Source organism: Crocodylus siamensis, chromosome 4, assembly GCF_052110815.1.
Source record: "Crocodylus siamensis isolate JL-2025a chromosome 4, ASM5211081v1, whole genome shotgun sequence".
NCBI classification, from domain to species: Eukaryota; Metazoa; Chordata; order Crocodylia; family Crocodylidae; genus Crocodylus; species Crocodylus siamensis.
Window position 1 is genome coordinate 5,028,306 of NC_143398.1, and position 24,512 is coordinate 5,052,817.

At 51.1% G+C, this 24,512-nt stretch overlaps 1 protein-coding gene and 1 non-coding gene across 9 annotated transcripts in view; one reads left to right on the forward strand and one right to left on the reverse strand.

Moving 5' to 3' along the window:
- The window catches only part of LOC149865440 (uncharacterized), a 213,443-nt gene that overhangs the window by 169,582 nt on the left and 19,349 nt on the right, over nucleotides 1-24,512 (reverse strand). For all 8 annotated transcript variants that reach the window (XR_016441695.1, XR_016441696.1, XR_016441697.1 and 5 more), the window contains exons 2-10: nucleotides 17,951-18,085; nucleotides 11,210-11,390; nucleotides 9,850-10,009; nucleotides 8,692-8,785; nucleotides 6,848-7,021; nucleotides 5,772-5,932; nucleotides 4,207-4,336; nucleotides 2,127-2,243; nucleotides 827-982 (exon numbers count right to left, since the gene is read on the reverse strand). Coding sequence is in view for 4 of the 8 variants with exons in the window: in XM_090041526.1 (XP_089897652.1) it covers nucleotides 827-982; nucleotides 2,127-2,243; nucleotides 4,207-4,336; nucleotides 5,772-5,932; nucleotides 6,848-7,021; nucleotides 8,692-8,785; nucleotides 9,850-10,009; nucleotides 11,210-11,390; nucleotides 17,951-18,026 (1,249 nt within the window). In the remaining 4 variants the exon portion in view is untranslated. The remainder of the gene's footprint in view (nucleotides 1-826; nucleotides 983-2,126; nucleotides 2,244-4,206; nucleotides 4,337-5,771; nucleotides 5,933-6,847; nucleotides 7,022-8,691; nucleotides 8,786-9,849; nucleotides 10,010-11,209; nucleotides 11,391-17,950; nucleotides 18,086-24,512) is intronic.
- TRNAQ-UUG (transfer RNA glutamine (anticodon UUG)) lies at nucleotides 20,723-20,794 on the forward strand. Its single transcript has one exon. It is a non-coding gene; the product is annotated as a tRNA-Gln (tRNA).

Consider the following 24,512-nt stretch of genomic DNA (forward strand, 5'->3'; position numbering starts at 1 on the left):
CACTATCTCTGGCCTGTGCCGGTCTGGTTGGATTCATGTTGAATTAATACAAAATGCAAGGTGGGAGTGGAGAGGAGGCAGGTGCTGACAGATCCAGGCCCCAGTGTGGGGAGAGGGTGAAGTCTTCTTGACCTGGCAGGGGAGGTCAAGTGGTAGCATGCACAGCTGCCCTCTCCCAGACCCGTGTTGACAGGATTCACACCACGCCTGCTGGCATGAAGCTGGACCCAGCAAGCAGCGAGGAGCTCCACCTCCATGATCCTGTCTGCTGAGATGGGCACTGACGGTGACACTGGAGCTGATGCCTTCTTCTGCAGCCTCAAGAAGAGGCCAACCCTGGAGGCCAAGGAGGGGATGCGATGGCCATCAACGGCATGGCCAAAACCTGGGGGGCAACTTGGTTTCCATATTTAAGCTCCTAATGGTGCCTTCTATTGCTTGCACACAGCAAGAACTGAGTTTTCTGTACTTCCACCTGATGAGTGGAGGCTGCAATCCCCAGCGGTGAGAGCGTGCAGGTAAAGGGATGCAGGAGTGAGAGTGACAGCAGGTCTGAGCAAAATCTGAATGTTTGGATGAGCGTAGGCAGGAGTCTATCAGTGTGGAAATGAACTTGCATTGGCCCTGGGTAAGCAGGTGTGAGCATGGAAATGAGCAGGTATGAGGCCTAGAAAAGGCATGAGAACATGTGTGAATATGCGAATGAGCATGCATGTCTCTTGGGTACAGCACATGGCCAAGTATAAATATGCAAACGAGAGTTTGCATAGCTCAGAAATGCAAATGAGAGCAACCACAACGCTACCTAAGAAGTCAAACCTCTTACATGTTCTTGCTGTCACAGATGCCGGCTGGCTCGGGCCCTCTGGATACATGGCATAGATGCTGACAGTGTATTCTTTATCCTCTTGCAAGTCAGGAAGCACGTGAGATGTGGCATCTGCTCCCAGAACCTGCTCATAGGTCATCCCAGGCCTGTTTGCTGTGGGGACCAAAAGCAACAGGGACACCAGGATGAGGGAACCACATGGCATATTTACCAGGCCAGCACGGGACCTGGGCACAGGAGACAATTTCAGCCTATGGGCCAACTATGATTTAGCGATCGCTCAGCCACAAACGAGTGCCCCATCTCAGCAAACCCATCTTATTGTACCCAAGGAGCTATGTAGCTCCCCCAGCCATTCAAGGGGTGGCTTGGTGCATTCCTGCCAAGCTGGAAACCAGCTCCTTGAGAGGAGAAGACCCCACATGAACCATGGACAGATGCTCTGTCTTTAGGGTGAGGGGAGGAGGACCCAGCCATCTCAATAGCTTACCAGTTGGGGCACTTGGCCCAGGGGTGGGATGGGTAATCCAGTCCCTACACAGCCTGTGGGGTTTGAACGCTCACCTCCAACTTCCCAGCAAAGTGCCTTGACCATCCAGCCAGGGGTTCGGCAGGACTGAGGGGCCCTTCCCCTCTTTCCATGAGGATGGGCCACTGGGCAGCTGAGCATGAAGGAGTCAAGCGCCACTTCCCAAGCGTATGCCCTAACCACTAGGCCACTTGGCAAAGCACAGCAGAGCCCTGCTCTTCCCCGTTTCACGAGCTCAGCTTCATACAATTGCTCAGGGCAGTTTTCCTCCATCTAAGAAACCCTGGGCTCCTCCCCAGTGCACGCACACCCCAGACACAGCTGGACCACAGCAGAGCTTAGGTGGGGAGTCATCCTGGACCAATTCTGAGCACGTGCTGCAAGCCAGGACGAGTCTCCCTGGGGATCTTTTCTGGCTGAAATGAAGGCACTTCATGAACTGAGACACCTGCAGTGTTTTGGTGATGGCTGAGCCGCAACGGAGCGCACTTGGGAACACGGGCACATGTTCCACTTTGATGTCCCAAAAGTAGAAATCCTACTGCCACCTGGAGAGCCCAAATGAATTAGATGAGACCCATGCAACCTCATCCCAGCAGGTTGCTGACAACCCATTGCCCTTCCCCCCTGCAGCACAAAGCACTCGCTTGTCCTTAGCGGGCAGAAGTGGCCGGACTCCACCTCAGCTTCCTGAACAGCTCTGCAAGACCAACCAGCTGCATGACAAGCCATGAAGCAGACCTGAAAGCCCACGAGATCTCTACTTACATCTGGGAACGTAGATCTTGTAGCCTTTCAGCCTCCCCGGGGGAGCAGTCCAAGCCACTTTGAGGCTGAAGAGGCCTTCTTCAATGACCCGAAAATTAGTCACTGGAGGCACAGGCGCTTGAAGATACAAACACAACCCTGAGGTTAATGGGCAGCACTGCTTCCATGAATGGCAGCAAAGACACAAAGCAGGGAAATCCCCTGGATCTCCAAAGATAAGAAGACAGTCAGGTGAGAACACCCTGAAGGAGCCGATCCCCGACCCTCCCTTTCATACCCCGGGAGGATGTGTTGGCCCTGGGTGTGTCACCTCTTGCACGCTCATTTGCAAAACTGGGCATTGAACAGCGACTGCGCTGAAACTGCCCACAATGCACCCCTGCTTCGAATGGTGCTGAGAGCTCTGGGATACATACCCAGCTTCTCATTAGCTTTGCCCTCCTGTGTGGTGCATTTGAATGTAAAACTGGCTTTGTTATCGGGACCTTCATGTGCAGCTGTACAGATCTTGCAGTCCCGCGGCATTTCTGGTAGCTCCTTGGGTTCGTAATAGTGCATTGGGTATCACTGAGGATCACTCTTCAATTCTTCTTTCTGTTCTCTGGTTTTCTTACCAAGGTGCAAAGGAGAACAATCTCCCTTCTGGGGTAAGTCTCCATGCAAACTTTTTCTAAAGGAACCGCGAAAGCAAAGAGCGGGGCGCCAGGCCCTCTTTTTCCAGGCAGGATACAGCGTGCCCATCCCTCCTGTTTTCCATCCCCAGCTCTGCTCCTTCTTATCCCACTTGCCCTGCCACATGGACGCCACGTGCTACATTACACTGAAGACCGAGCACAATCATGAACATGAAGACATGCAATGGGGAAAACCTTGAGCAAGGGGAAGCCCAGTGTGAACCCATCAGCCACAACGCCTAGATGCCAAGCTACTTCCCCAGGCTTAATGCCAGGGTTAAGAAGAGATGAGACCCCCACAATCTTGCTCCTACTGCAATAACCTCCCATCTCATTCTTAGCAAGCATGGATGAATTCGCCTTATTGAAACTCGTTCTTCATTAAGCCTGGCTGAGATCTTCCCTTTAACAGACGAACAATTAAGTATCGCTGTGAAAGGAACGGTTCTTGATGGAGCTTGTCGGGCAAGCAGGTGAGGTGCGTCCTGCAGGACAGAGGAGCTGAATGTGTGCAGCTCCTTTGCACATCCGCGGCTCTGAAACATCGGTTTCAAGACACGCTCCATCCAGCAAAACCAGGCCCCACGGAAACAGTGGGATCAGCACCGAATGGGCTGAATTTATCCCCCTTGGGAGGTTTTCAAGAGGAGGCAGGATAAGCACTGGACAGGGATAGTTTAGGAGTACACCATTCCTGCTTCTGTGCAGGATCGTGCTGGAGGTCTCTTCTGACCCTAGATTCTGTGTCTGATGTTGGAAATGTGGTTCAAAAAGACAGAGCACAACGTAACAGCAGAAGGACTCTACATGACTCAATAAAGCAGGGAGGCATGCCCAATAAAGCGATGGAAAACGTGTCTTAACTAGAATAAAATGGGATTTAGACGTGTAAAAAGCAGCCACTATCCTGCCAGTCTGATGATGATCGTGAGTGGATTCCCCACGCTGCACTGGGACCACGTGGATGGCACTTCCTGACAACAGGTGCTTGCTCTGTTGGGTTTGTGTATAGGGCCAGGATAGGGTCTATGAGCCACTTGAATAGCGCATATGGGGAGCAGACAGCCATGCATAGGCCTATCTGTTCCCATCACGGGGATGGATTTCTTTCTTGCAGGGCTATGTGGAGCTCAGCAGAATAATGCCTTGAAATCACCAAGTTTCTATTCCCACAAACTCTTCTGCATACGCCTAGCCCTGAGCCCTCCTGGGACCCATCGTACAAAGCTTTGTAAAATCCCGAGGTAAGAGCACTCACCTGTCTCAGGCCCTCAAACCAGATACCACCATTAAACCAAGCAATATCAGACCCGTCTGGTGCTACCTGCAGCATCCCTGTGCCAGCTCCTTTACCCCTCCAATACATAAATGCAAAATAAGGGAGACATATCCAAGGACAGACTCACTCGTCTTCCCTTTGACAGTCATCGACTCCCTGGGGGCATCTGGGTAGATGGCCTGGACTGTGAAGAAATACTTGGTGTTGGGCTTCAGGTCTGGCACCAGCACGGTGTTCTTGTCACTGTCCACGACGATCTGGGAAAGAGGAGAGAGGGGCTTTGCTGGGCGCTGCTGGGCAAGGGATCTGGAAACAGAGGCTGGCTCTGGTGAGCAATGAGTCAGGGCCCAGTGGGGCAGATGCAGTCCCAGGTCCCAGCTGGATGAAACTGGGCAGACCGGGCTGTTGTCCATCAGAGAGAGGCCCCCCATGCTGGCTATACAAGCTCAGATCAGACCGCAGTGAGCTGTCTGCGCAACAGTGCCCCTGTCTTGCTCAGAGCTCCTAAACCCCATGGGTTCTGCACCTCTGGCTTGGGTCCTCCTGCCTGGTCCTTCCTTGGACCTCCCAGCCTGGTAAACTGCTTGCCCTGACCATGTCCCAGTCTTGACCTTTGGCTTGTTATGCTGGACTAGGATGGATGACCAGCTTGACCTTAGCTTCCACATGGGTAAACCCCTGACCTAGTGTGGTCCACTTGGAGAAACCATCGACATCCCGGTCCTTTACACAGTGAGATACACAACACGGCGAAGGGAACTGGGAGGGTTTTGCTAGGAAGTCAGCAAGAAGCCGAATCCCTTGGACAGTAGGATATGTCCTCAGCTGCTCTGGGCAAAGATCAGGAGTTTCTCTGTCAGCTCCCCATATCTGGTCTTTTGCTATCCAGAAGCACGTGGTGGCACCTTTAAGACTAATGGGCTAGCCACCTCTCTGCTCATCACAATTAGGGATATAAAGGGTTTCAACAGATCTGTCTAGCCTGGTCTTTGGTAGAGCTGTTCACCTCCCAAGACTTAAAATAGTATGGAGGGGAGGGAGCCAGTCTCCGAGCATAGCCCAAGGAAATCCAAGGGGGCAAAAGACTTAATCCTCAAACCCTGCTAAATCCAACAGGAACCCTTCCATTTACTTCTATGGGCCTCAGGCCGAGTGCCTAGTGAAAAGCAAGGGGCTGTTACTGGGAAAGGGATCACTTTGGCCATGTTTTTTCCCACGTTTTCTTCAGATTGTAATGAAGTTGTGACTGTGATGGCAGAGGCTATAAAGGGCAGCTGGCGTAGAAACGTGGTCTCTGGCCTGTGCAAAGAGAGTTTAAGTGGTTTGCCCAAGGTGAGTTGGGTGCTCTGTGGCAGAGACTGGTCTCAAACATCAGCATGCCTTACCCCTGAGGGCCCATGAGGCTTGGGCAGATATTTGACCTTGCTTTCCCAAGGTGATAACCTAGACCTGGGCCTTTCAGATTAGTCATGGGCTGGAAATCGAGCTTGTATAGCTCAGAGGTCTGCACGGGATACCGGCAGAAGTTCAGATATTTGCCTGGGTCTCACTCCAGGGCCTAAGCCAGTGGCAACTGGAAGCGCGTGGCACCCCTGAAAGCCACGACAAATGCCCCATATAGAGACAAGGCATCGGCTTGGTGTCGGGGGAGGAAGGGGAGCGAGTCTCTGTGCAGGGTGAGCGCAGCCCTACCTGCCGCTGGTCCGCAGGAACAGGCTGCCCAGCAGCTGAGAGCGAACGCTGGAGGACGAGGTACTCCGACACCTTCCCCGTGGCAGGCGTCCAGGTCAGCCTCAACGAGCTGTAACTTTGCTCTGTGACCAGCAGATCCCGAGGGCCGACGATCTTCTCAGCTAAAAGCAGGCAGGGAAAGAAAAACTGCCTGACATGCCCGGTGAAGAGTAAGGCCAGACAGTCAGCACCAGCCAGACCCTTTATGAGCCCAAGTGCCATTTTGGTTTCACAGGTGGCCTTGCTGGGAAAGCATGACCGAGGCGAGCCGGTTCCTGTGCAGTCTAGAAGGATCTGGACTCTGCTTTTGTGCCTGGATCCAAATATTTCCTCCTCTCCTCATGGAGACATCCTAGGGCGCTTGTACACGTTACAGAGAACAGAAGAGAGGGCAACACCCTTCTACAGGCATTCACCAAAGGACCACAGAAATTATCCTAAAAACCTGCACAAATTAACAGAGCAAGGGTGCCTCCCACTCTCTTCATTTCTAGCCATAGGTAGGATGCTGCTATAGGGTGGGAATTACTATTGAGCAGGATGGTCCTAAAGACTGGAGAAGGAAATAGAAAATGGCACCTGCCTCCAGGACTCTCAGAGACGGAGGCACGCTGGGGGCTGAGACATCTCTGGGGTGCAGGGCAAAGCATCAGCTCACAGATACTTCCCCAGGTCCTCTTACCTAAGCCCACTCTCTGCACGGGTTGGAGCTAATGTCCCAGGAAAAGGGTTTTCCAGCTACTTTCCACTATTCCACCCAGTGCCTTCCCCTGCCGTGCTGCGCTTTGCAGGTGCATCGTCTCCATGACGTGGTGTCACCGCGTGGACTGCAGAAAGCTAAGCGCGGCTGAAGATACGCGACCGCTGCCTCCTGAACAACAAAGCCAGGTGCATCGGGATCTGGTTGCCCTTCAAGGGCCACAGATGTGAAAAGATGGGGTGTAGGGGCCCAGATGCAAGGATCCAAACGTGTATAGGAGTCTAGGGATGGCAACAGGGGCTGATTCAACGAATGGCATAGGGGAGCCCAGACTCACCATTCACAGTCATCTTGGCCGGCCGTGGGGGCTCCGAGGCAGTGAAGCACAGCCTGCGGGAGAGTTTGGGGGACAGGTTATGGAGCAGGTGGAAATCCTCTGCATAAAGCACGTGTTCCTCTGTGGGCTCTGAAGCTATTTTCTTCAGCTCGCTCTTATTGGCGTTCTTAATTCCTAAGCATGCAGGGAAAGAAAGCAGGTCTCAGTTTCCGCTCGCGCTCCCGTGCAGAGCATGGGGACACCGTTACCCAACTAGAATAGCAATGTCTGACCCACAAGCAGATTTAGGATTTTGAAAAGGCACGTGCAGATAGTGTGGTGCATCATCCCATATAGCACAACACATTTTTCTTATGTTAAATGAAAACTAGAAGCTTTTAGGGGCCAGGTATTACTCAGTCGAAGAGCAAAGCAAAAGCAAATATAGCTTTATTGGAATGTGCTCTCGTTTGCTAAATTCTGTGCAAAGTTTAAAAAAAATGCAGCAACCTCAGTAAAAATAGCCAAAATACATCGTTTCATTAGTCCTGCAGTCATTAGAGTTAGATGTGCTTTTCTTATTCAGAGTCGTAAAACAAAATCTAGCCTTCTTGAGCATCTTGACAATGCATCCAGCACTCCATTGCCAGTCATTTCCACACCGGGGTTAATGTTCACCTGAGTTAATGTCACCAGGCCTGAGAGAAGATTTTTAGCAGGAGCTAAAAACCAGTCTGCAGGGCTGTGAAACAGAAAAGACGCATTACCAGGAATGGCTAACAGCAGCATTGCAAAAGAAAGGGTAGTTTGAATAGTGGAACATCAAGCCCATTAAAACGGAGAGAGGGTCATTAACACCTGTGGAGTGGAGAAAGATTAGCAAGAATCAGTGAGATGACAATAAGCCACGAAGTCAGGTGACTCACCCACGCTGCCTGAATAAAAATGCCACTTCCCCTTCCAGGCAGTTGGTTTAAAGGTTTGGGTGGAACAGGAATCATAGCGGGGTGCAAATGCACCACCGCACACCCCTGCATCTGCCCCTTCTGACCCCCTTTTGTGTTGCACAGGGGTAAATGAAACATCCCTTTTCACCCCAGCAGTGAGGGCTTTTCACTCCTCACTAAGGTCCCCTCTAAAATGAGCTGAAAAGGGACTGAGAACCATGCTGGGTATTCAGCAGCGTACTGCTATTACCTGGTGCAGTCTGGACTGCAAATAAGTAAATTTCTGTGCTCGCAGGTGAAACTGAAAGATTAAGATTTTTTTAAAAGTTACTTCAGGTTGACCTGAACCAAAAATGCTGTTTCCTAACCAAAAAAGAGCCTTTGGGAAATTGGAAAAAAAAAAATGGTTTGGTTTTGGGGTCAAACAGAATGTTTTGCCCAACTTCAAACAAAGGAGTTGATTTTGGTTTGGGAGGAGAGTGAAACTTCTTTACATTTTTAAGATTAATTTTAGCCAGTTTGGTTGCAAACCACCATTTGCAAATGAAAAACCACTTTGAGAAGGCAAGTGCAAAATGGCTTGGCTTTTGGGGATGCTTTCCTTCTTTTTTTTTTTAGAGAGAAATTGTATGCTGGTGTTGACCTTTGACCTGAGTTAACGAATAGTTCTGCTCACCGCAACTGCATTTTTAAACACGCTATTCATCAAAAAAAACCCCAAACAACTCACCCTGCTCTAATGCAGACCTCACTGCTGTCCCCTCCTCAATGCTTCTGCAGGATTTGGTAGTGTGCATGCAGTACTGAGCGGCACATATTCCATGCTATATTCCAATACTCACTGGTGAACAGCCTGTTTTGTACATGTGATTATCTTCTGGTGAGGTGCAAAGAGGTCGTCATTACTACTATACGTACCCACAGCAAACACTGTAACTCCCGCGTCCTGCAGTGCTACAGCTGCATCTTCAACAGAATCGGCAGAGTCCCCGTCGGTTATTAAAATAACTATCTGCAAAGCAGCAGAGTTACAGCCAGATAACAAGGTGTTGAACATGAGCAATTTGCAGTGTGTACCAGGAGTGACTGACACGCTCTGCTGGCTGATGATCCTTAGAGAGTGTGATTAGGAAGGAACCAGGCTGACAGCCCTGGAAAGCAGAGGCGGTTTGCTTATCCTCAGAACAGGTATCGGAGGCAGGCGATCTTCCTGCCCCATGCGCCTTCTGCTCCGGAGGGAAGGGAGCTCTGACCCAGGAGAGAAGTACTAAGAAGCCTGGGATTCCAGCTGCACCAAAGACACCAAACACTTGGCCATCAGCATCATCCAACTGAGCCATCAGATAGGAGTAATGTCCATCCATAGCCAGACTGGAGATGATGGCCAAAGTCAGCAACTCTTTATCTCACAAGTCCTTCCTCTGAGTAGGACCCTCCCGGGAGATTTTGAGTGTCTGCACGCTGACAAGATTGGACTCAAAAAGGAATATAAAAACCCCTTTCCTATCTAGGGAGCATGTGGTTTTTTGGTTAGTGGAAGTAGATGTTCTAGGACTAACGTCAAAACAATAAGCCACAGAAACGAGAGCGCTGATGCTATAAGGCAGTGCAGCAATGGCACTCTCATCACCCCCTTGCCCTGCTGAGCTCTGTGCCAGAGACCAGGTACGCACAATCCTGCAGTGGTGTCACCCACCCAGCAAGGCTTTTTGTCCCTCTCTAGTGCCAAATCCAGGCATACACAGTGTCAATCTACTATTGTCTTTGTGTTTCAACATACAAACAAGTTACCCTGGGGCTAGAGGGGACAGGACTCTCTGGGCACTCCAGGTACTCTGTGGTTCCTGACCGTGTGCACACCTTTACCCCATGGTAAATGAAAGTTAACCCACAGTAGTTTAATCCTCAGTGAAAGAGGGGTAGTTATCTACTAGGAATTAGCTTCCACTTACCACTAGGCCAAAGGACCAGCTCCCTGTTCCCTCAGCTCAGGCACCAAAGGCTCCTGTTTTTAGAGACAGAGGTCCTGGGTTGCCTCCATACCGATGACCAGGGGAGCCATTCTGCAGTTCTCACCTTTGCTGCATCGTCCCTCCACGCCGCTGGGTGGAACACTGTGCGGGCCACAAACGTCAGGGCGTCCCCCAGTTTCAGATTTCCCCCTTTGAACAAGAGGTCCCGAACAGCCTCCAGTACCTCTTCAATGGTGGTGGAATCTGCCAACTCTATCCCCATCCTGAAGTGGTAAACAAAGGGATTATGAACGAGAGGTTCATTATCCCAATGAAATGCCAACTCAATCCCTGTCCTGGGAGTGGTAAACAAGGGGATCATGAATGAAAGGTTCATTATCCCGATGAAATGTCAACTCAGTCCCCATCCTGGGGATCATGGGAATCATGAATGAGAGGTTGAATCATCATTATCCTGGTGAAACACAGCAGGGATTGGGCCATGCAGCTTCTCCCACTTCTGAAAGTGAAGTGGGCTCCAGGTCGGTGAAAGAACCTCACACCCTAATGGACCTGCCCTTTGCGCTGCCCTTCATGTAACAGTGACCGGGCACCAACCAGCTACCTATTCCTCAAGTGGAGCCTGTCTAGGAAACAATCTGCAAATGACTTGTCTCTCCATCCATGCTTGGCCCTTATTATGGGAGAAGTGGAGATGGGAGGTGGAATACAGAAGGGTGGGACCCTGAAAAAGGTAGTGATGGGATGGCTGCTGGTCGACTTCCCAGCTCTGTTTCTGCACTGCCCGAGCACCCAGATGAAGCAAGGGGTGGTCTGGGGGGGTCAGACCCTGAGCAGAGTTTGTGGAGGCAAGCTGGTCAGCTGCTGGGGTAGATGATGAGCAGGTACGGGCTTGTGATGGACATGCCTTCAGGGCTATCTACAAGCCATTCTGCTGCACAAGGATACCACCATACCTAGGTGCTGCTAAGGCTGCCAGGACTCTGGCATTTGATGGGATCTTTTACTCCCATCCCCAGCATTTCCAAAGGCATCTTTCCTTGTTAAACTGCAATGGGCCTTTTAGTGGATTATGAACCATGCTGACAAGCCCCCAGCTTCAGACACAAGCAGAGGTGAAAGCTTTAGAGCAGTGATTCTCAACCAGGGGGTCACAGAGTCCTTTAAAGGGTGATGCAGGGTGCCAAACAATATCAGCACTGGGAGGTGTGCAAACGCCTACACATGATCCACAAGATAAATGCAAAGATTTCAAATCACAGTCTGGGGTGTCAAAACCACTCTGGCCTGTCGTGCTCTTTCTGATGCTTTGCAACAGAAGCATCGCCCTGGTATTTTTCTGTATTCACGAACAAGAGCTGTCATTTCCCAAGTCTCTTGAGGGGGCCCCTGAGTCTCAAGGAGGTTGAGACCCGGTGCTCTAGAGACTCTGCATGCCAGTGGGAGATGAAGGTTCAACCCACCTTGGCTTCTCACCATAAAGTGTCACGCCCAGCCGAATGCCCGCCTTCCCCAGCACCACACTCGCGAAGGTCCGGATGACGCTGTCGATGAAGTCTTGGATTGCTCGGAAGTCCTTGTCCTCAAGGGTCTGGGATCCTCCAATGAGGAACAAAATATCTGCCACCTCTGCTGTCCCACACACTGCAGGAAGAAAGATAAACATGGGTGAGGTCCACCCTGTAGAGCTTGGGACAGAATCAGAAATTATAGAAAATGAGGGTCGGAAAGGATCTCAGGAGGTCACATCTCGTCCAACCCCCTGCTCCAAGCAGGACCAGCCCCAACTACATCATCAGTCACAGAATCATAGAAAATGAGGGTTGAAGGGACCTCAGGAGGTCACATCCAGTCCGACCCCCTGCTCCAAACAGGACCAGCCCCACCTACATCATCCCAGCCAGGGCTTTGTCTACGCAGGTCTTAAATACCTCCAAGGATGGAGATGCCACCACCTCTCTGGGTGACCTGTTCCAGTGCTTCCCCACCCTCCTCATGGGAAAGTTTTTCCTAATATCCAGAGTAAACCTCCTTTGCTGCAACTTGTGCCAGGGTGTGTGTATAACACCCCCCGCCCCAGTGCAACACCAGTGTGGAGCCCTGATGGCACCACAGCTGCAGGATGAAGGGATCCAAGTCTACCTATTGTACATAACCGTATTGCTCCCATGACCGTAGCAGGGCAGTGCTACCTCCCCTCCTACAGAAACAGACATGTGGCTGGAATAAGGCACAGATCCACAAAGGCACTCAGGCTCCTAATTCCACTGAGATCAGCAGGAGAAAAGCATCTCGATCCCTCCGGGAGTGGGCACGCTTGGCAGACATGCCACTAAGTGACTTGCCGAGGGGGCACGAAGGAAGCCTGTAGCAGAGCAGGGGACCGAACCTAGAGCTACAGCCTGAGCTTCTACCCTAGCACTGCATCCTCCTTCCTCTCTATCACCCCTGCTCTCAGTTAGACACACAAGCAAGCTCACTCGCAAACCTAATTGCCACCCCTTTCCTACTGGGGCCGTCAATAAGGTTATGCAGGTCCTGCACCTTACATTAGGAGGAGGAAAATGGGGCTCTGGGTTTCTCCTGTGAGCATAATTTGGCTTAGCCCATAAATCACTACCCACACCCCGAGCACAGGCTTCATTCTTCATGCCACGTCTCTATTGCATTAGAGGCCTGTGCAGAGCAGGCAGGGAGAGGTGCTAAATGGGAGATGCACATTACATCGGTGGTCGATTGGATTCTGCAGACCCAGCTTCCGCCACTGGGAGCAATTTGGGTCTTGCCTCCAGGACCACAAGAAAGGCAAGAGTGCTCAGCGCCGGGGGTCTGACAGGCAGGTGCGGATGCCGCGGCCGCTTCATTTGCCACTTCCTTCTGGTCTGCAAGCCTGCTCCTATTGCACAGTGGGGGTTGGGGTATGTGTGACCCCCTGCCTGGCTCCTGTACACGGCTCCAGCTGTAACAGATAACAGATACTAGCTAACCTAGCACCAGCCTGGGGAGCACAGCCGGGGTACCCCACCTCCTGGCTCTTGCAGCTACATCTAGAGCCATGTAAAGCATGTGAAATTTATAGCACCCCCCCCCCCCCCCGCCCCCAGGCTGATCCAGCTTGTGCTACAGATTTCACTGGCGCCTACAACATGGATAGGTATGTAGCCGTGTTTGTCTGAAGCCAAGCAGAAGGTGGGGTAGAGATGCACCTGAGAGACTAACTAAATACAATTGCGGCCGGCTTTGCTTTCAAGCACTGGTGGGACTGAATTTTGTATTTCAGCAACCTGAAATAACTCTGTTTCCCAGACAGAAACCTGATGACTGTCCTGGAGGGCTCAGGTACCTTAACAAATCCAAACAGGGCTATTTTTTCTTCCATCGTTTTAACACGAGGCGGGAAGAGATGCCCAGCATGGACGTTTTTCCCTCCGATGCATTAAATTCTTGACTTCTTATCGCCGAGGTGCGCACAAGCTGGATGGTGCTTCACATGGGCTATGTAAAGGCCCCTCTTTTGGGCAGCGTCCTCACAAGTGTTGGACTGATGTACAAATTATTGGTTGCCCAGTTTGAGAGGCCTGGGCTGCATCCCTTGGTTTGTTCTTGTAGGGTTGGTTTGGTATCAGAGGGTCGCTCTTGAGGTCAGCGCCGCACATCTATACCTGACCAGCTACTCTTGGCATCGTTTTCCCATGCTAGGTGTGGGTCTGCTACTAGCCTTGTGCTCACAGGCCTGGGTCCTTTAGAGGAAGCCATAGAGGCTTGAGCGTTTAAGTGCTGAGATGCAAGGTGGCTGGTCCAGGGGTGTTGGAGAGTCGCAAAATACTGATCGGCCAAGAGATTGTTATCTCAGAGGACTGGGCAGAAATACTGCAATTTGATTATGAACTGTATAAAACGCCTTCGTGCAAAGCAGTGGTCCAGGGTGGGGGAGTCTGGAGCTTGCCTTGACTATGAGGATGGACCCCAAGACCTCACCACCTGGTCCCGAGGATATCTATGTATTCCCTGCTGTCTGATTGCCCAGTAAACCGCTGAATCGTTCAGAAGGACTTGCTTTGGCTTGTCTTGTACTTCTCTGGGTATAAGAAAGCACCCCCAGAGTCATCCTGGGTGTAAAAGGAGCATCACTTTGCAGGTGAGCAGAGGGGCCTGGGGCTGTTCGCAAGGGCTTTGATGTGTGGCACAACTAACCACAGGGCCATCGCTGTCTTCCTGTGCTGAACAAGGGACTTGAGTAGAAGAAGGAAATAGAAGTCTTCCACCTGAAGCCATGTTGGAAAACGGTGCTTGATGCTTGAGAGCTCATCCGACAGCCCTCTAAGCTACGCAGCTGGTCCAGTAAAAGATAGCAGAAGAAATCCTTGTTTCTATGAAGTTGTTTTGTCATTTTTCATCTCCGAGAGGCTATGGCTGAGGGCTTCCCAAGGCCCTGCCTAGTCCTGGTCCTTCTCCCCCCCATTCCCAACACCAGCCTGACTTTCAGCTACAGATTCAACGTAGCAAAACCCATATTCTCGGGCTGGGTTGCTTCATCTATCTTTGCCATTTGGGATGCGCGTTCAGGGATGCTGTTGGCAAAGCAAGTGGTAGGACTTAAGTAGCCACATTGGTCTAGAGAAAAAAGCTCTCAGGACTCACGGGAGAGGTGATACTTTTATTAGACCAGCTAGATTTTCCAGCTCCTTTACTTCTATGCCATTGTGGGGCCAACTCTGCAACGATTCCTACTGTAGTAAGATGGTGCCACTCACCGCAATAGGGCAAGGACTGCACTCTTTCAGATCGCAATTCTGCTTGCTGCAAAACAGCCGCTGATTGCTACTGGTGCTTTAGCCGAGAGGGGTGCATCGAGCCTGTCGGGAAATACAACACTGGGCTCAATGGCGTGCAAACAACTACTTCTTCGGATCGTGTCTCCTTGAGTTTGCAGGTGCTCAGGGCTAGGAACCAGCTTGCATGCAAGGCGAGCCAGAAAAGGTTGGGCCTCTTCAGCTTGGAGAAGAGCCCGCTTGAAGACAGGGTCTGGGAGAGATCTAAGGCAGAGAAATCAGGGAGAGGGAGCTGGGTGGTTTTTTTTTCCCTGTGGCTCATTACACTAGCAATCGAACCCACCCCAGGAAGTTATCAGGCAGCAGGTTTACAATAACTATAAAGGAAGTGGGTTTTCATACAGTGTATAATTAAGATGTGGAACTCACTGCCACGAGATGTGATAAAAGCTGATTGTATAACCAGGTCGCAGAAGGAATTGGGCAAATAGGTGCATCCCTGGCTATTCATCACAGCAGGTAGGAATGTCACCTGCAGCTGGGAAGTGGTAGGATGCACCTCTGGAAACTGCAGCGATTGACCATCACCAAACTACTGCACCCTCGGGGATCCCCATGGGCCAGATTCAGCCCAGGGGCCAAAGACTGAGCTTTGGTCTGAGCCAGTACAACAGCTCTTACGTTCTTCGGATCTTTCCAGTACATCAGTCATCCGTATCATCCCAAGAGAATGGAAGCATCTTATCGAGGAAGGCTCAGAAATCGCAGCCCTGGGAGAAAGCATCCTGCACTTAGCAAACCGAAGCACCGAGCGTGATAGTTACTCACTTCAGCATAAAAAGCCTGCCCTGTGGAACAAGCAACTTCAGCCCTGATCCGACAAATAATGACACACCAACTTAAAAGCATGCTTACACGCGAGAGTTTGCCCCGGTGCAAATTCCAGCAGCTGGAGCGGGCAGACAATCTGCTCTCCCTTGGTAGGTGCCTGCAAGAGGCTCTATCCCACTGCCTCATCACTGGGTCTATATATCCCAATGAAAGGACTATCCTGGGCTAAAACCGAGAAAAAGGTGTAAACACATGGCATAGACACAGGGGTCACTCACACCGGCATATAGTTACTCCTGAATAGCTCGGGGACAACTTGACTCCTGAATAGAGTGACTTAGGGTGGCGTAGAGCAGTGGGCTGTTGGTCCACTCCACATTTACATCAGTGCAAAGGTGTCCGGTGTCTGCCCCTAAGTCCGGGGTCTTCCTTATCTTCTGATCCTTCCTTCCAAAAAGGCCGAATTCATCCCTGACTTGCACCATGTATTCTTATTTACTGAGTGGACTGGGCAATGCTTGCCGTCCTAACTAGCATGCACTCTGCATCCGGGCATACCCAGTGATGCGAGGTGCACAGTAATGACGAATGAGCCCCACTGAAGCCATCTGCATGGAGCTGTGTCGTCATCCTGCTCCCAGCAGCGATCCAGAGGGCCTATGGAGCCTGTTTTGCGAGATGCTGAGTGAGGCACGCAGCACCTGGGTGGACAGAGCCTCAGATTGGCAAGGAAAAACCCAGGAGCTTTGAGCTGCCTTAGATCAGATGCCTGAAGCTGTCACGGAAAGCATGTGATGTTAAGCATATTTGGATTGGTACCTTCTGGAGCAAATCCCGACGCAGACAGCTATATTAATCACAGGGGGATATGATTTTATTTGAAATTTTCCATGCACCTCCAAAATTACCCTATTTCATCAATCACAGGTTTGCGCGAGACATCTGTAAACGCTGATTTATTGCACTGTTTAAGGCTCTGAATTAAACAGCATTATGGCCAAATATATTGGCTTAATTGACAGCCGGGAATTTAATCAAGTTAATTTTGTAGCCGATTCCACAGCTTCTGTTAACTCCTTGCTGATTTTACGGAGGGCTCCAGGCCCTTTCTTAATAGGCAGGCCCCAGTCCTGGCAGGTGGGTCCTGGCATCCCCAGAGAGCCCCACGGGAACCCTGTAGGACCTGGGATTAGCTGCTCCTTCCCTCTTCCCCAAGACAGCCTGCAAAACGAGTGAAGACCCCACCAAGTATATCTAAAAAATCCAATCGATCTCATGTGCGTTGATTGCTCCCCCACATACTAGCAGGGTTTAAGCACCAGAGCCTTATGCCCACAGCACTGCCAAAGAAATGATATGCCTGGCTTGCAGCAATAGTGGGCTGTTATCCACTGCTGGACAAGCCCCATTAGGGGAATGCAATGCAGGCTTCACTGGGGTGCTATGGGAAATCCCTGGAACTAATTTGTACTGTGCGGGAGGGGAAGACCATGAGAGGCATGTCCCATTGCTCTGTCCTGGGCTGCTAGCAGCATATACCTTGGGGAATCGCAGCACCAAGTACCTGCCGCAAGGGCTGGCGGAGCAATACCTGGGACTGGGGAGCTTCAAATGGGGCCCAAGAGGGAGCAAACGTCCTCTGCAGAGGCTTAGCTAACCCACCCGGGGCATTACTGCAGTTTCCCCCGGATTCCCTGCCCAGTGCCTCCCCCAGCTCCTCTGCACACCCCTTGCCCACCGATGCTGCTAGCCAAGGGGAGGTGGAGATACGGGCCGGCTTTGCTGCTGGAGAACAGCCCTGCTGAGCTGATAGACCAGTCCTGGGGTGAGTGCAAAAACCAAGCAGATCAAAGCAGCCATAGCCTTGCCCAGACCTCAGCAGCGCCCCAGCAGCGCCCCTCACCCTCCCCAACCAGAGCTCCTGGGCGTTCGCTCTTCAGCGACTTTTAAATGCCATTTGTGAAGACCCAAATCAACTGGGGGACGCTGAAAACCATAGCTAAAGAAGAAGATGAGCCCCGGTGTTATGCTGGGCCTCCCAGATGACTCTGTGCGGTATTGAGAAAAGGCAGCAAGAAGTCAAGCCAAGCCGCGAGGGCGTAGCACCACCAATGTCTCATTCATATGGAGGCGGATTTATCCCAAGGACTGGAGCTACGGATAAGATACACGTGGATAAGATCCCCTGTGTCTGCCTAGTGCAGGGGCCAGTATCTGATCCTGGCTGTTGGAGGGTCACTAAGTTAGATGGCCCAGAAGATGGCTTTTCCTATGGACCTCTTCCATTTCCAGTCGAACCCTACACAACAGGAGGCGTCTGAGCCTATCTCCCCCTAGTCGCTCCTGCTGGCCACTATCTCGGCCAGCTTTTCACCCTCTTTTGTTCCATCCATAGAGGCCCAAGGCTTTGACACTAGGGGCACCAGGTTGGCTCCTCAGGGTTGACCTTGGGGTGCGTCTGCAGCCCCAGCCTATTTCACCAACAGTTGCGGCAACCTGGAAAAGGCATTTCCTTCTCTGCATGCCTTCGCCACGTGCAATGCATGAGCCCTTTGCTACCCTGCTTCTGATGGGGTTGGCAACCGCACGCTATACACACACCTTCATGCACGGCCACGGTCCTGTACTGCGCCAGGAGGGCTGCTACAGTGAGTAGCTCAGCGTATGACAATCTCATCTTCCCGCGGCTTCCTCTTCAGCAATCACCGTGATCGCGCGGTCCAAAACGATGTTGATCTGCAAGAGAGAAGCAGGGGCTGAGGCAAATTTAAAGTTAGCGAGAATGCAAAATCCTCACAGCCATAAGAGGCACAGCAAGGGCAATGAAAGCTTCTGGTACTCAGCCCAGCCACTGGGCCTCCGTTTTAACCCAGCGAGGCCGCCACGGCAAGCCAACGTCTATGGCGTCTTCATTCTTGGGATCTGGACGCTGGTTCCCCCAGCAGAAGCCAAACAGACCCCTTTCGTGTCCAAAGGGATATGTTGGCATTGCAAAGGAAAGCGGTGCTAAGAATGGAAATGCTTAGGCAACCCTAAGGAGAGCCATTGCTGTAACAGGAAGGAAGGATCGCTGCAGTTTGACCAGGTAGACGCTGCAGTGACATTGCTGCTTACAGCAACTCACTCAGCTTCTTCTTAGTCTCATTTACAACCAGCCTTTGGGGCCCCTAAATCTTGCTGCCAGAGAACTGTTTAAATGAGCCACCTCGCAGGCGGTCTGAGCGCTGCGGAGAAGCAGGCCTGGGGGCCGCTGTCCACAGGCAGTTTGCAGAATCCCATAACAAATGCTGATTGCTCGTTAGGACTGCAGCATCTTCCCTCGCAGTAGCAATAACTGCAACATAGACAGCATTGCCAGAAGGGATGTATTTTTTTTAACAGGCTATAAGACAGTCCTCTCCTATTGCAAGCATCACCTGGTTGTGCCGTGCTGAGCGGGCGTCAGCAGCAGCTATGGACCACAGCCACCACGGTGGGAATTATAGCCACTCAAGAAAAGGAAGATCAATTACTTCATCCAGCCTAGCTCTCAGCCAAGGCAGGATTGTTCCCTATAGCAAATAAATATGCCATCCCAGGGACATATTAATGCTTAATAAAGGTGCTGATTCCTGCAGCTTCGGTCTAAAATGACTTGAGATGAAGGAAACCAGGAAAACGAGAAAGGACCATGGTCGAGGCTCCACGTGATGGCAGTGGGGATGTGCTGACTGCAACAGCCACCTCTGGCTTCAGGTGCGTGAAGGCAGATCAGCCTCAGTGTATTACTACAGGCGTGACCGGAAAGTTTGCAAAAACCAGACAACTCAGCTGCTGCTTAATTGCTTTGCTGCTTCTCTCTCATTGCTCTTAATTGCTCAGAACATTAGGTTTTTGTTGCCTAGCAGTTAACCTGCTCCTGCCCTATAAGGCTTACCTATCAAAATCTGCTTGCAAGACGCCTGTTGCTATAGAGATTGTTTGGATGTACACAACAAAATCCCCCAGAGGTATCTTATAAATACAAATACAGGAAAGTCAGCCTGTACAGGCGGGGCTCAGGGAATCCAGGGGCCCTTCACAGCTCTGACATGTCCCTCAGGCACCTCTGTGCCTCAGTTCCCCTTCTGTAATTGGGCATGAAGAGCACTGAGCCTGACCCATTTCAACCACCAGCTTTTTTAGGCTGGAACTTGTACCCCCTGGGCATGTCTACGCGTGCTTTTACATGAACCTAAACTTAATGCACATTTGCCTAATGCGCATTAAGGAGATTTAGGCACGCGTCTACACATGCATGCGCTAAGGCGCATTAACGTGGTGTGTGGACCGGCTTGGGACTAAAGTTAGCCCCAAGTCCATTGACATACGCAGTGCTAATGTGCCTCAGTGCATCTACATGTGTGCTAAGGCACTTTAGCTATTCACGCCTAAAGTTGATACCTGCTTTTGCAGGTAGCAAACTTACACACAAATAGCCTAAAAGCACCATTTTTAAGGTGCATTAAGGGCGTGCACAGGCAGACCCGCACCCTTAATGCACCTTAAAAATGGCTGATGTGCCTTAAATCAGCATGTGTAGACACACCCCCTGTGTCTGTACAGCACTTAGCGTGACGGGGCCCACAACTTGGCCCAGCCTTCCAAGTGCTGCTCATCATTTATACCCCTCTAGACCAGCAGTGCTCAACCTTTCAGCCATGCGGGTCATAGCAATAGCATGGGGCCCATCTGCAATCTGGATCAAGCCCTGGGCTATGCCCCATGCACTAGGATTGAATGCAGGAGACCTGCCACCACCCATTTCTGCCCCCCTGTGTGCCCAGATTGGGTTGGGAGGGGGCTAGTACTGGCCCCTTCCCTCCCCTCTCATGCTAGGATTGGGTCCTGGGGGGGTCTGGTACCACCCCTTCCACACAGGATTGGGTCCTGGAGGCCCAGGACCACCCTCCTCCACCCCCAACATGGTGCGATTGGATCCTGGGCACCGCAGCACCTCTACCCATCCCTGAGCAATGGGGATCAGGCAGTGGATCCAGCATGCAGGGCTCGGGCTCCCAACAGGTCCCAGGATTTGGCAGCAAGGAGGTGGTGACACCACTCCCCTGGACCTGTGGGAAGCCCTGCAGGCTAGATGACACAGAGCCACAGCCCAGATATGGCCTGTGGGGAGCGGTTAAGCACCCCTGCTGCAGACAATATACAACATGCAGGAATTGTCCCTGAAAAACCTGGGGTTTTTTGAGAAGGCAGCACTATCTTGTCCTCTTCTGCTGCTCCACACACATTATTTTTGTCCAAAAGTAGTGTTCTACTGAAGAGAGAAGGAGGCAGGAAGGGCCTCAGTTGTTTCCCCTCTGGGACAATCAGGGTCAGGGGACCATTACTGTAACCGGTTCTGTAGTGTAAAGGTTAGCACTCTGGACTTTGAATCCAGCAATCTGAGTTCAAATCTCAGTAGAACCAGTTTACTTTTAAGCAGCAGCTCTGCAGAAAAGGACCTGGGGGTGACAGTGGGCAATAAGCTGGATATGAGCCAGCAATGTGCCCTTGTTGCAAGAAGGCTAATGGCATCCTGGGCTGCATGGGTAGGAGCGTTGCTAGCAGGGCAAGTGATTATTCCCCTCTGTGCAGCACTGGGGAGGCCACATCTGGAGTGCTGTGTCCAGTTTTGGGCCCCCACTACAGAAAGGATGTGCACAAATTGGACAGAGTCCAGTGGAAGGCCATGAAAATGTTTCAGAGGCTGTGAGACAGGACTGGTGAGGAGAGGCTGAGGGAACTGGGATTATTTAGTTTGGAGAAGAGAAAACCGAGGGGGATTGAATAGCAGCCTTCAACTCCCTGCAGGAGGGTTCAAACGAGGATGGAGCTGGACCGATCTCATTGGGGCAGATGACAGTGAGGTAAGTTTAGGTTGGATATTAAGAAAAGCTTTCTCAGTAGGCGGGCGGTGAAGCACTGGAACAGGTCACCCAGAGAGGTGGTGCAGTCTCCATCACTGGAGGAAGACCCAAGTAGCCAAAGTCTTTAAGACTTTAAAACTGAGACACAACAACCGAGCAAAACGTTTTTGACCGTATGGATCACTATTTGAAGTCTTTGGATCTAGCTTGTGAATCAGGTTTGCACACTGAACAGTGCTAACAGTGTGTGGCACCCTGCAGCATCACTGTGAAGACGTCAAGGCACCTCTGGGTGCACCGTAGCACCCTGGTTGAGAATCACTGCAATAGGGCAGTGATCCACAGAACTGTTTGGCATTACCAACCATGTCCACTTGCAATTCACAGAAACCAGGGGGCTACAATCTTTAAAACTTCTAGGGAGAGATCTCTCCTAAAGCACCTGAGGGGTTTAGATGCACAGGGCAGAGTTGCTGCTAGTTTGGGTGATCTAATTCCATTCAAAGGGGCAGAGGTGCACATCTATGCCATTCAGTCCATTGCAATGGGCTGATCTCCTGCTGATCAGTCACTGCCTTGCATTTATGTGCACCCTTCATACAGAACATTTAATGCAGAATGCCCATGTTGCCTTCCAGTAGTAGCAAGCAGTCATCCTCATGCAATTAAGTGAAAGAAAAATGCATGCACATCTGGATGGTAGGCAGCAAATTCATCTCCAACAGTCCTATCATTCCACTGGACGTCAAAGAGCATAACCTTCATCTACTTACGAGGTATATGGTGGAAGTCGCTTGCAAAGACAGCGTTTCCCTTCCCACGTTGTTTTGTTCTTGTATTAAATGCACAATATAGTCTCTGTCCCACTCTTAAGCTTGACTGGGGCAAAGGTATCACTTGCAAGTGTTCCCAAAGATCCAACTTCATAGATGAAGATCTCCTGAGAGGATTTTCAGACTCCCTCCTGTTACTGAACTGAACATAGGAGTAGGACTCACAACCTCCTCAGCTGTCTTCCCGGCACGTCTTAGAGATACACATCAGTGCCACGCCTCACTTTCCCCCTCCCCGCTGAAGGTTGCCATTGGGGGTGTTAGGAAGATTCATTAAAATAACCTCAGTAGCCAAAAAGGTCCATGGTCCTCCAGCCATCACGATTCAGGGACATTCACTGCACAGAAGTGGGGGTCAGGGCCAGCGCCCCATCTGGCTGCCTTGGATTTGAGCCATCCAGCTCAATTGACCAGGTGCCCATTTATAGGTGGGTTGACCAGATGGAGCCATTGGTGCAAATCCAAAACAGGACTTGAACTCACAGCTCTGGAGCTGGAAGCACGCTGCCCCTGTGCAGTCCAGTATAGTAACAACAGACCGTGGTAACCCTGTGCAGCCCGGTATGTTATAGTCCCCACTGCAGTCCTTGAAGGAGCCTTAAACAGGGCTGTCCTACCTCTGACCTCCAACCTCAACAGGGCCGTGGGACCTACATCCCACCAGATACTCAGCCCTTCCAAGGGGGCAAGCCCGGTGTGCTGAAAATCCTGGCTTCCTTCGTTATCTTTAGTTTTCAATTCTAAACAGGTTTTGTTTTTAAAGGAAACAAGAAACCTCCTTGTAAGGTTTATATGAGGCTCTGCCAAGATGTGTCAAAGTGACCCAACAGCGAGGCTGCTACAGGGTGACAACCTCCTACCGCTTTCACTTCATTAGCTTGTGGGATAGAGGCACTGTAGCTCTCAGACTGAACCCCTCTCCATGACCTCAGGGATGGAGAAGTTAAATCCAAGTGCTGTAGCATCCAAGCCCAAGCCCCAGGAAATCGAAATGACTGGAAAGACACTGCTCAGTCCTTATTAGCAAAGTTAAGCGAAGTGTAGCGTTATTGATAATTTCCTATTTCAATAACCCAAAGTGCTATTATATAGGTAAATGTTTTAGACATGTAGGTGTTCAAAATCTCTTTTTCATGTTCGCAGTCTTTAAGCATTTCAATCCAAAACATGCAAAAAAGGATGCTATTAAAAAGGTCTAAGTAAACTGTAGAAAAGAGGAAAGGAGGGAGGGAGGCAGGCCTGCAAAATTACATAGTACCAAAAAGTGTGCTTGCCCTGCTGTGTCTGCATGACACCCAAGGGAGGCAGACTATATAAAACCATTGCCTAATCAAACACTTGTGTTTCATGCCCACTTCAGGCAGGTGTAAGGAGGTGAAGGACAGTGAATAAGGGAAGGTTGAGCACTGCTGGTGAATGCACCAGATTAGATGCATTGAATGGCAGCAAGGGATCCAGGGTATTACACACTCACACACACTATATGAATCGTTACCTAGCTGCTACCTATTTGCCTGTGCTAAACAAATGTACAAAGTTTGGGGGGGTGGGAAATCCCTTGAAACAATTATGTGGGACAGGTCATGAAAGCAAGAGTGGCAGGTGAAACACATTGCATCAGCATATTCAGGGCTCAAATACCTGTAGGAGGAAAGGCATCTGTTAAAATAAAATGTAAGTGATCTTATGTGAGCTGGCCATGCCTTCTCCTTGCTCATATCACTCCAGTCATATCCACACTTCCTTTTCAATTCCCAAACCCGGTCCTATATTCAAAGCCTTCCTTAGAAAAGGTCAAAGAAAACAAGCCTTTTCCCCTTCGGGCTAAAACAAAACTGGGCCTTTCACCAGGCTGTGAAACAACCAGTACCTTTCTTCCCTTCTGGCTACTGAAGTCCCACCTCCCACAAGCACCTTCTGCTTCCCGGCTCTCTTTCAGTTCCAACTTTTCAAGTCCCCAGCTGGGGATCTGCTCAGCAGCCTGATCCCCCCCACCTGCACCTCTCCTGTAAGCAGCCCCTAGATCTCTAAAGGGCCTGCACTCTCTTACATCTTCCCTTTGCCAATCAGCCAGTGCAGATTTCAAGATAGGATGGGCAAAATCTGGCCCACGGGCCAAATCCAGCCTGTGGCAGACTCCACTTCCCAGCAGTCCTTGCAGTGGCAGCTCCTTCTGGTTGCTGCCACTGGATCCAGCCCTGCTGCCCATACACCCATCTGTCTGCCCCATGCCTATCTCCAAGGGTGGGTGCACGTGGCAGAACAGCTGGGATGGGGCCACAGCTGGGAGCAAGATGGACAGGCAGAGCTGGGGAGACCTCGGGATCATGGGGCGGTGATGGTGCAGGGCCAGGGCAGAGCCATGATCCACTGCCTGCCTGCCCCTGCTGTGAGCATGGGTTACCATGCTGTCACCAGCAAGCATCCCGACCAGCTCCCTACCCA